Here is a 12346-nt window from a genome sequence, read left to right on the forward strand (position 1 = left end):
ACATCTCCAGATGGAATGAGTCTCTGGTAGGACTGGTTTTCTTAAAGGGGGAAACCTGGTATGGGGTGGGGTAGTTTTCTGAAGCCAGTTACTCCAGTGGATGTCTTTGGTTGTGTAACAGGCAGCCAGGTTGACAGGTTCAACTTGTGGGCCAACACTCAAGGGGAACATGGCTTGGTTCTGGCTTGTTAAAGAAACAGAGCTGTGCAGGGATGACCAGGAGCCCCTTCCCCCAGTTTCCTGGCTATAGGTCAGCAGCCATGGGGTGGATTTGGGCCCCATGCCAGCTTCCAACATAATTGGCAAGCACCAGGCACTATGGGTTCACCCAGTTGCCAGTAAAATGCCTTGGAAAGAGCTGTAGGCCACCTGAAGGGCCGTTTCCATGAACAGGTGAGGTTAAATCTGAAAAATAAAGCAAATGTGCTGTTACATAATACACTGTGATTTATAAGACAATTTATGTGATCTATAAGGCTTATAAGAGCCTTTTCTGTCTAAATAAGTGCTAGATCGCACCCTTAATTACTCAATTAATGTTTGAAAAATGGGAACTGTATTGACGCTTTGGTATTTGTACCTGTGCTTAAATCAGAATCGAGATGATTAATCAACCAAGCATTGTTTAATTAGTTGACTGATACACTGAAGTGATCTTTTTGCTCTTCTTTGTTTGTGGCTCCCTTTTGCTTCTCCCTTTCCTTCCACTCATCCCTCACCCCCCTTTTCCGGTGCTTGTCATTTTGCCCTTTCCTTGTCCATCTAAGGTGGTGGTCAATGCCTTGGTCGGTGCCATCCCTTCCATTATGAATGTTCTTCTTGTCTGCCTCATTTTCTGGCTGATCTTCAGCATTGTTGGAGTCACCCTGTTTGCAGGGAAGTTTGGAAAATGCATTAACTTGACTGACACAAATGCCTCTATAAATGAGATGATCATTAAGAAAAAAAAGGATTGCAGGATTAACAATGGAACGAAGAGATTATATTGGACGACGGTGAAAGTGAATTTTGACAACGTTGGCATTGGGTATCTGGCTCTTCTTCAAGTGGTAGGTTTTTGAACAAGATGTGGCCCCCTTTCTCTCCTGCAGTTTCCATCCTCCCTTCCCTATCTGGCTGCCGCAACTCCAAGCAAGATGTAATCTGGTGCAGCAGTTCCCACCAATGGTTGGATCCATGCAGGAAGTTGCAAAAGTCATGCCTTTTCTTTCTCTGTGACTGTAGTTCTTCTGTATGTGCAATAATTATATTTCATGTACTATTTATTTAGAATGTTTCTACAACACTGTCCATGATGAAATCTCAGACACAGGAAAAGTAATTTTACCCCTTAGCTTGGTTTCCAAGACTTTCGTTTCCCCTCCCTTTTCCAGAATCCTTTCAATCAGCTTCTTTGCATAATCCTCTGGTAAGGTGGCTTTCTTTGGTGGTTTGGTTATTTTTAAATATATTATAAATGTTTAAGAAATTATTAGAATATTTCTCATCAGACTCCTCTAAACTCCCAGAAGGACATTTGACCTTGGTGACTTGTTCCTTTCATGTTTAGCTGTAAAATCTCATTCTTTGCCAATTGTGCTTGACTTAGCACACCACCTTCTCCTGGGTCAGATCCCTGCTCATTTCATTTATGAATCATTTGTTTATTTAGGAGGCCCTTTCTCTTTTGCTTTTGCCAGATAAAATCTTCCAGAAAGAGCTAGCAATTGTGATTCTAAATAAAAACAAAGCAATAAGACACATCCATCTTATGGCAAGAATGTATGCAGGCCAGCTGATTAAAAAAAACCTCCAGAAATGGAGAGAACTTTTATTGATAACGACATCAGGTTTCATAGATGAGCTTTGTAGCTCACCCAGCGAAAGTTTGTCAGTTTCCTCTCTCTCTCCAGAAATGCGACAGCTGATGGTAATTAACTGTAGGTCACTACATAGTTCAAGGAACAGTCAAAAGCTAACAACTGCAGCTATGTCAGAGCAAAATGCAACGTGGCTTTCCCATTATGATTTGCATAATTCTGGGTGCAGGGCAAGGGACTGGAATGGTTCCCGTCAAGGTGTGCCTCTATGAAAAAATATAATAATACAGTCTGTGGCAGGTTCTCAATGATTCATAGCTCAGACAGCTAGGGTTCTAGGTTTTGCAGGCAATGCAGGTGACACCGACTAAAGAAGCAGTCAGAAACACTTTTCACAGCTCATAAAAAGGAAAATTCCAAATATAAAGGCTGCAGGCAGTAACTGATGGACACAATGACAGACAATAAAAAGGATGTTTCAGGGAAGGTGCCCAGCTGGTGCATCAGCTTAAAAGCAAAGGTGGGTCTGTCATAACACACCTTTGCCTAATGGTCACATTGAGTGTGGATTTTAGCCTACAATTGAACCCCATGCCAAACAAGGGGTTTCTATTCTGCCTTCCCAAACCTTGTGGTAGTTTCTCATGGAGTGTAACTACATTCAGTCCAGACTCTGAGCAGGTGGGTGGAAGTGACTCAATTCCTCTGAGAGAACTGATCAAGATTAGCTCACATTTATCCTGACATTTCACAGACTGTCTACGTCCAAACCATTTCTCCTCCTCACATGAATACCTAGTCATCACCAAACTCATAGGTCTTGGGTTGTTCACTACTGAACTGTGTTCCAGACCCTACCAGACCAGATTTTTAATTAAATTTGGATTGCAGTGCATCTCTGAGGCTAGGCCCTGGCAAAGAAAACATGATGTCCAATTAACAAAGTCACAGTCAGTTTAAATTTGCATGTAAAAAATGTAAAACCTTAAAGAGCAGCAAAAAGACACCAAGGCCCCTGCATAACATCACACAGAAAAAACTGAAAATAAACTAGCAAGAGCGGTAATACTTTAAATCAATCCCACTTCCCAACCAAAGGTGGACTGAAAAATGTTTTCTGGGACCATCTAAAAGAAAATGGCGGGGGAGGGTGGAATGTGTGTCTTGATGGATAGGGGCCACCATTGAAAGGACCCTGACTTTTCCGGCACCAAAATAATAGTGTCAGCTAGTGCATTTATGAGCAGAATCTCTGTGGCCAGAGTCCACAAGAGATGCATTAAAGATGGTTTGCTGAGTAACCTGGGCCATTTAGGATTTTAAAGGGCAAAACCAGCACTTTGAATTAAATCCGGAAGTGAGAGCCAGTGTGGAGTACTGGTTAAGAGTCCAGGACTGGGACTTGGGAGATCTGGATTTGAGTCCCCACTCAGCCATGGAGCCAGCTGGGTGACTTTGAGCCTGTCACAGACTCTCAGCCCAACCTACTTCACAGGGTTCTTGTGAGGATAAAGTTGAGAGCAGCAGGAGGAGAATGATATAAGCCACTTCAAGTTCTTTTAAAAAGAAAAAGGTGGGATATAAATGTAATAGATAAATAAACAGGTACCCAATGCTGTGGATGTCATCTTGAATATAATATAAAGGTAATATATTCTGAATGCCAAGCATCCAGGCAACTGCATTTGGCACTAGTCAAAGGTTTGGAGCTGTCTGGATGTAATCAGGCTAACAAAGGTGTGGTCCCCCATTCCCAGATTGCACCATACCTGGCACTGATTGGCATACTCCTTTCCACTGCTGACCTCTGCCCGGCCATGTGTAGTGCTGAATCCAGGTGAACCCCCAGAGCTGTGACCTTGGTCCTTCACTTGAAGAACTGATTGAAAGTTTCCACCCAGGCTGGTTGGCTTCCCCAGCTTCCCTTTCAGCTGAATTCAGCTTCAGTTCGTTTGTGCTCATCCATCCCAAAACTACCTCTCACACCTGTTTAAGAGTTCCACTTTAAGTTAATGCACAAATGACTCTGCAGGTGTTCATAGACTTCCTCTCGGCTCAGCTTGCTTTGCCGGACCGGGCTAAGCTCAAGAGGAAGTCTGTGGATGCTCGAGGGACGGATTCTGGAAGGTTTCATCCCAGCCCTAATACTGTCTAATGTGACCAGCAACTCTCCGGAACTGCACATGGAAATGTGTTGAAGCCTTTGTGTTTATGGAAGCTGGGACTCACTGTAGGCAAAAGTTGGAGTCTCCTACTGAGCTGTGGCCTCTTCATGAACACCAGCGACCAAGAGCTCAAGCTCAGCAGGGCCAAAGCCTGCAACCCCTATTTATTTATTGGCAACATTTACTTAGCACCCCGAGGCTCCAGCGTGCTTTGCTCTCTGACCTACACTTTTTAGAGGCCATGCTTCAGGTGCAGTTATCAGTCCAATACAATGGAAAATGGGTGCAATTAATTTGTACCATCTCCCTGCCTTCATTCAGTGCTCCTTTGGCATGTCTTCTTCATATTTATTCTCGTCTGTTTTTCTCTAGGCAACTTTCAAAGGTTGGATGGACATAATGTATGCGGCAGTAGATTCCGTAGGTGTAAGTTACAGAAATGCACGTTTTTCTTCTTTGTTTCAGGGTGACCTTGACAAATGATTGATCCTGTGCAACTGCACCGTAGTAGTTTAAGGTGTTCTCTCCACAGCCTAAATTAATGTTAAATGCAACGTGCAGCTTCCGTTGGAAGTGGGAGTGTTGTGTCTAGTCCTTCTATTTTATCTTGTTGCATCTAGTGCAACTTGCTCCCGTCCTGATAGCAGAATGTTCAGTATCTCCTGGCCTTTTCCCTAGGGCAGTCAGTGGCTTGGAACAAGGCAATTTAAGGTGTGGCACAGGGGTAGAGATCCTTTTCCCATAGAAAGCCTTCTGAGATACGGTGACCTGAGTCAAAATTGGCTGTAGCTAGTCCCAAAGCAGTGGTGAGCCATCCCACACATCCTGTCCTGCTCAGACAACCTTTCTTTGCTCCTCTTCCCCTCATATGTCTGCACAGAGTAATTGACATTCTTCATCTGCCCATTCAGTGCTGTCTTTCCCATTTTCTTTCTCCTTCCTCCCCAGCTGCCTTTCTTCCTTGCCCAGCACCCAACAACCAGCTTTAGAAAAAGCTTCCACTGACACTGATTTAACCTTTTTGAGAGCCTAATTGCTACCTGTGTTATGCTGGGAGGGCTCTGACTTGGAGGAGCTGCAGGGCATGTGGCAGAGAGAGAGAACCCTTCCCTCCCCAGCGCCAACATCCCACAAAATGCAGGGGCAATTACGGGGGTTTAAGAACCTATATGGTCACTGGTGCTTGTATAGGAGAAGGGGAGAGATAAGGGAGGAGGGGCCTCTTATCGCCCCTTCTTCCCCCTGAGGAAGGAAGCTGCCTCTGGCCCCCACTGTGCTCAAATGTGGTTCTTTGGGTGCCTTTACATAAGTATTTTCATAGAGCAGTCTTCCTTGGAGGCAGCCACCAGGAGTGCCAGGACCTGCTGAACTCCTGCCCCTCCTGCTGTGGAGGGGAAAGGCGCAGGCCTGCGGCACAGCGATGCTGGCACATGGGAACGAGCCCAAACAGGGCTGTGCCAGGCGCTGCCCAGAGTACCTGCTGCCTCCCAGCCCAAGTCATTCAACTTGCTTTTCATGTTTGCAGGTAGAACGCCAGCCCAAATGGGAACATAGCAAATACATGTATTTATATTTTGTGATTTTTATCATCTTTGGAGCTTTCTTCACCCTGAACCTTTTTGTTGGTGTCATTATTGACAACTTTAATCAACAGAAGAAAAAGATAAGTATCCAGAGAGTGTTCTGGTTTCTTACACCCATGGAAAGTGGACTCTAAGAATCAAAATAGAGGGCAACCTTCTATTGAACTGCTTTCTGTGTATGAAAATGATAGGTCCATTGAGATGGGAAACGTGGGGAAGACGTAAGATAAGAATATAAGACAATGAAACATCTGTGTGAGACTAACAAAAAAGAAATAGTTGGCATTTTCTGCAGGTTTCTGTGAATAAGGACACTTCCATATTTTAATTTTTTTTAAAAAAGTGGGATACATATAAATCAGAAAAAAAAAAAGAATACAAATTGATGAATCCCATAAGGAAAAATGCCTTCCTGACTATGTGAGTAAAGGCTTAAACCCACACATTACAGAAGTAGAGTTGGAAGGGGTCTGTAAGGCCATCAAGTCCCACCCCCTGCTCCACTTTCACATGTGGTCACCCATCTGGCTACAGGCCTGCACCTTTCCAGCTTAGCAATGGTGACTTGATGTACTAGCAGAATGCACAGCTATGCAAGCACGTCACTCCCTGGATCGAGGGCATGTTCTTTTTTGCTCTGGAAAGGAATAGACATAGGATTCCCGTAAGAGCCTAGACACTGGCTTTCGATGCTGCATGATGTGACTGGGACATTAGCAAAACAAAACGCTCATCACTTGCAAAGGTAAACTGTGACTTCATGATTAGGGACACTGTGAATAAAGGTTGACGATTTGTCCCTAACCACTTTGAGTACTAATCTATTGCGAGATTAGACAGAAAATGCCCACAACTCTTAGTGAGCACAAGGGCTGCGCATGCTGGAGTTGTAAGCTTCCCCCCACGCCCTGAATGGGCATGGGATCCCACATTGCAGGTGCCTTTGGTTTACCTGAGAGTTGAACCTACAGCTCTTCAAGTCCAGTTCTGCTCACAGTAGACACCTGTGTACTTTTATGCTGGCTTTCAAAATTATTAATTACTATAACTCCCACATGCCCAAAATGTAGCCATATTTTAACAATATGGGACTCTGTTACTGGGGGCATAATAAAGCATGACAGAAAGGACTTAAGTTCAAAGAAAAGGAATTACAATTATTATTTCAAATTAGGATTTTGTGGTTGAAACAAAATGTAGCCTGCCTTTAATAATATGAGTTGCATTATCTCCTTGTACTTTGGTGGAGAAGACATCTTCATGACTGAAGAACAGAAAAAATACTACAATGCCATGAAAAAACTAGGATCCAAGAAACCTCAAAAACCCATCCCGCGGCCACGGGTGAGTACACTCTTTATTTGCTGTTCTAGATCAAAGGTAAAACAAGGTGAAACAAAGCCAACAAGCTTGGTTTCCTTGGCAGATTAGTCAAAGGCAGAAGACAAAAAGGAAAGAGCAAATAAGAGATGGTTGAATTCATAAAGACACAGCCTCCAGCTTGGAAGAGCTGAATGGCGCTGCCCTGGACAGGGTATTCTGTAGGGGTTTCATTCATAGGGTCACCAAAAACTGGAGATGACTTGATAGCACATAACATTCAATAGTTGATTGATGTGGGCTAATCTAATTGGTACTGTTTAAGTTTAATTTTGGGGATGAGAATTAAGGGTACTTTGATTTGATTTGTGAGGCATGTTTGATTCTGGTATGTCACTGTAATGGTAAGGAAATGAAAGTATTAAATTAGGCCTTCTAAGAAGGTACCCTCTTTCCTTCTACATGGCGTCGTTTGACCTTGTCCTTTGTTAAGGGGAAAGCAGGTGCTTTGCAGGAGGTAAGCAATGCTCAGGGGCTGCTAAGGGGCCATGTTATCCGTGAAGTTGCTGCTGTCACGTCATGCGGGCCAATGGTCCTGCCTCGCCCCCCTGACTCATCCTGTAAGGTTGGAGTTACACCAAACGGAGACACCCGTTTCCCAAATAAGCTGTCAGCAGCACAGAAGGGCCTCTTTCATGGGGGAAGAAATTTTGGGGGACAGAGCTTGGCTTAGTGCTGTCTCTGCTCTGGCACTGGACACAGTAGGACCCCTTCTCACATACCTGCTAACACTGCTGATGTGTGTGCTCCAGCGCAAAAGAGCCCCTGGCCCCAACCCCTTAGAAAAAAAAGGAAGATGCTGTGTGGCAACCCCTGCAGCTGGTGAGCAGTACCTGTGAGAATCTGTGGGGAATTCCAACTCTTCCTGGAGAAATCCAGTGAAAGTGTTTCCCAGTTTCCAGCTCACAAATGGGGCAGACGATGGCAAGAGGTCACTTGTGCTGAGCCCTAATATTAATTCTAAACGTCTGTGGATTTATTTTCTGGTTAGAGTAAATGATACTCTGTTCTCTGGATTCATTTTCCAGGGATTACACATCTAGGGTAAGTCATTCTAGAAATAATTTTGTCCTGCATCAGATCCTGAGCCATCTTTTTCCTCCTGCCTGCAGAACAAGTACCAAGGGTTCATTTTTGACATTGTGACTCGCCAAGCTTTTGATGTGGCCATCATGACGCTCATCTGCCTTAATATGGTTGCCATGATGGTAGAGACGGATGACCAAGCGCCAGAGAAGACCAACATTCTGAAGAACATCAACATGCTCTTCATTGTCATCTTCACCTCGGAGTGCGTTCTGAAACTGGTGGCTCTAAGATATTACTTCTTCACCAATGGATGGAACATTTTTGATCTGGTGGTTGTGATTATGTCCATTGTTGGTAAGTGCCCACAAGGCAATGCACTCCTGGTTACTATCATTCCCTTTCTCCTTTTGGCAGCCCACTGAGTTAGGCATTTCTGGGCATCCCATGAAGCACATACCCAAGTCCTTCCCGCTGAGGTCAGTACCATCAGGAGTGTCATCACCATGGGCCCTCTGGAAATGCTGGGTCGTGGGCAGCTTTGCTGGCACTGTGGCGAATGCACGAGCAAGCTGCGCCTCACCACACTCTGCTGAGAAGGGGCAGGTTAGCATGTGCCTGGTGGCCTGGTTCAGGGACCCATCAGGTGCCTGAAGGACCTTCCGTTGCTTAATTATTGTTCTACTACTTGCATATCCTGCCTTTCCTTCTCAGGGTGGCTTACAAGCTTCTCCTCTCCATTTGATCCTCACAACCCTAGGAAGAACGTTAGGCTGAGAGACAGTGACAGGCCCAAAGCTACCCAGCAGATGGGGACCAGGGTACCCTAACTCCTACAGCTCTTTGGTTCCTCCATGGCGATGGGGGTAGACATTGGGTGACACCAAGTCGTGCAGCTGGGGGCAAGCACAGGTCAAAGGAATGGCCCCAGGGACTAGAGGGAGAGGCAAGGATTAGAGAATCTCTCTACACTTCATGCCTGGGGCAACAGAGTTGGAGCATCTGGGCGGTGCAGCCCAGTAGGAGTGGTGCGGCTTGTCCAGAGATATATGGGAAGAAACCACAGAGAATTGGGTCTGTAACTGAGTTTAATTTCGACTGGACTGTGGCCCAAATTAATCCCACACCAACAGAACAGTATCATCTACAAATGTGTTTAAAGGTCTCCAGAAAAAGATAGACATCGTCTTAATGAAATGCAGAGGAGAATAATTACCAGGTTTCTTTTAACATTTAGCAGTGAAGGGTTAGCTTGAGTCAACAGCTGCTGAGGAATATTCTTGTTCCATAATAACATTCAAGATGTTCATTATGGGTTTCTCTCCTCCAGGCAATGTGCTTTCTGGCATTTTGGTTTCCTTTTCGCCTACGCTTTTCCGGGTGATCCGCTTGGTGCGAATCGGACGAATACTCCGGCTCATCCGGTCTGCCAGGGGAATCCGGACTCTTCTTTTTGCCTTGATGATGTCCCTTCCTGCCCTGTTCAACATCGGCCTCCTGCTCTTCCTGGTCATGTTCATTTACGCCATTTTTGGCATGGCCAACTTCGCCTATGTTGCCCGAGAAGGTGGGATCGACGACATGTTCAACTTCCAGACCTTCGGTAACAGCATGCTCTGCCTCTTCCAGATCACCACGTCAGCCGGCTGGGACGGGCTTCTTCACCCCATGTTAAACTCTGGGCCTCCATTCTGCGATCCAAGCCTGAAAGTTCCTTCCACTTTCTCTAAGGGAGACTGTGGGAATGCTGCAGTCGGCATCATTTTCTTTGTGACGTACATCATTATATGCTTTCTCATAGTGGTCAACATGTACATTGCAGTCATTTTGGAGAACTTCAACGTTGCCACAGAAGAGAGCACTGAACCACTGGGTGAGGATGACTTCGAGATGTTTTATGAAGTATGGGAGAAATTTGACCCTCTAGCAACCCAGTTCATTTCATTCTCTATGCTTTCTGACTTTGCACATGCTCTGCCCGAGCCTTTGCGTGTACCTAAGCCAAACAAACATGAGCTGACAGCAATGGATCTTCCCATGGTCAGTGGGGACAGGATTCACTGCTTGGACATTCTTTTTGCTTTCACCAAAAGGGTGCTCGGAGACTCTGGCCAGATGGACACCCTGAAGCTACATATGGAGGAAAAATTCATGGCGGCCAACCCATCCAAGGCTTCCTACGAACCGATCACCACCACACTCAAGCGGAAGTATGAGGAAACGCATGCTGCTATCATCCAGAGGGCCTTCCGGAAACATTTGCTTCAACGCTCCATGAAGCAGGCCTGTTTCCTACACCGCCACAAAAACTGTGATGGTGATATCCTTGATGAAGATGCTCCAGAAAGAGAAGGTCTCGTTGCACATCTGATGAATGAAAACTATATTGGGAACCCAGGCAAATCCCAAACACCGTCCTCAGAATCTATCCCTCCATCCTACCACTGTGTTACTGGAGCTCCGGGCGATGGCTTAGGGGAGGAAAGAGTGGAGCCTCCTTGCAGCAGCAAACCAAAGGATGGCCAGCGATCGCTAGACAAAGGCAAGAAGCCTGATGTTTAGATGCTTGTTAAGGACACCTTGGAATAGCATTAAAGCAAAGACACAGTGCAATGCAGAAACCCGGCCAGTGCTTTCTTATCAAATACACGAACAGCAGAGGAATCCAAGGATGCTTCCGTCCCCCACATTATAAACACTTGTTTTTCTCTTTTTACCACATGGCATTCAACATGGCTCATGTGTGTGTGTGTGTGTGTCATGCATGGGAACCACTGAAGAACCATAACTCTTCTATTCAGATGCCATCATTGCAGTTGTTGACAGTTCTTCTCTTATTGTGGCAGAGTGAGCTTATGGCCACATGGATGATGACTTCCTTGCCCCTGTGGGAGCAGAATCCAGCTTCCTCTTGTCACTAACTCTGTCTGTGGTGGACCAGTCTAGAAAACCTGGGCAAGCACTGGACTTTCTCTAGTGTTGCAGGTTTGTCCTGGTTCTGAATGGCTCCAAGGTCAGATTTCTGGTTGTCTGAGAGTTCTCTGTAGGCTCCTGCAGGTCAGGTCAGTCCCAGTCCTGAACAGAATTTTGATATCCAGAGACTCAAGCTAGGACTTGAATGCTTGGGTGGGTGTATCCATTGCCACCAGAAAGCCAGAGAAATGGACATGCCAATGCTCCTGGCTCAACAGATTGACCCAGAGAGAATTGAGAACTGTAGTTCACATGTTTCCTAAATGCAGTAGAAGCTATTCAGGCCTTTGGCCTGATACCTATGTTGTCAGAAAGCTTCTCTGCTACCAATTCCCCTTTCCAAGTAAGTTTTGGAAAAACCCTGCTTGGAGAGGAACCCTTTGGGAAGGACTGGGGCCAAGAAGGCCTCTGGGCTCTTTCATGCTTCTTGATAAAGATGGGGCTCAATTCAAATGGACTTATTTTAGCCCAGTCCCAACTAATCCCAGATTAACTTGCTTTGACATAAAACTATTCTGAGCTGAGGCATTCTGTGGGAACAGGGGCAAACGTGCTCATCACGATTTACCAGAAGTATGGTTATACAGTCATAATGCGATTGCTAATGTGAACAATGCATGAAAAGTAGAAGTGTCTGAAGAGAAGGCTGCCCATCATCTTCATCATCAACACCATCATCATCCCCCATGGTACTTTACGGTAAAAAGAACAACCAGTTTTGCCCCAAGGATCTTGGCATTTTATTTGTGGTCTCCCTGTGTGATCAAGACAGCCTCTGCATGATTCGCTGACACAGCTCCTTCTACTGGGAGTGACCTCATATAATAAATGCACCTGGAATCACCACAATGTGTATATTGTTGTAACCACTTTGCTGTCATTGCTAGGAAACAATAAACAGATCAAGTGATGATGCAAGTGCAAATCGCAATTGCTTTCCTGAAGGCCACGGCAAGAACCCATCCAGAAGCACCGGGGCAGTGAGCAGAGGTAGGGTTTTTTCCGACTCAGACCGGTTTTGGCCAGTCATCTGAGCCAGATAAAGTCTGTCCCATCCCATCCCAGTGAGATAATTCAAAAGGATGCCGTGGCTGATGGCGCCGAAATGTCTTGAAAGGTCCAAAAGGGCCACCAACCCCATGCCATTTGCTGGCATTATCATGCAACAGGGGATCGATCTAGTTTTCAGCCCTGAACCTAAACTGGAAAGGCTCCAGTTAATCAGTGCCCCTCAAGGTTGCCTGGAGCTGAGAAGTTACCAACTCCACTGAGCAAAAATTATCTAGAGCGGAAGGGTCCTGACTTGGCTTTTTCTATAACAGGTTCTCTTCCACCTCCTCCAGAAGAGCAGAAATGGCACCTTCATAAGGCCTAATTACCCCTGGTCCAAATTGTAAGACCAATCACAGTGGATTTCGTC

The 12346-nt window shown here is 45.5% G+C and overlaps 1 protein-coding gene across 1 annotated transcript in view; it reads left to right on the top strand.

Moving 5' to 3' along the window:
* LOC123020813 (sodium channel protein type 5 subunit alpha-like) overlaps positions 1-10515 on the top strand; it is a 38490-nt gene extending 27975 nt beyond the window's left edge. The window contains exons 22-26 of the mRNA XM_044424997.1: positions 768-1049; positions 5490-5627; positions 6787-6891; positions 8040-8310; positions 9284-10515. Coding sequence (XP_044280932.1) covers positions 768-1049; positions 5490-5627; positions 6787-6891; positions 8040-8310; positions 9284-10515 — 2028 coding nt within the window. The remainder of the gene's footprint in view (positions 1-767; positions 1050-5489; positions 5628-6786; positions 6892-8039; positions 8311-9283) is intronic.
* Positions 10516-12346: the final 1831 nt, after the last annotated feature.

Source organism: Varanus komodoensis, unplaced genomic scaffold (assembly GCF_004798865.1).
Source record: "Varanus komodoensis strain SLA01 unplaced genomic scaffold, ASM479886v1 scaffold15, whole genome shotgun sequence".
Classification (NCBI taxonomy): Eukaryota; Metazoa; Chordata; class Lepidosauria; order Squamata; family Varanidae; genus Varanus; species Varanus komodoensis.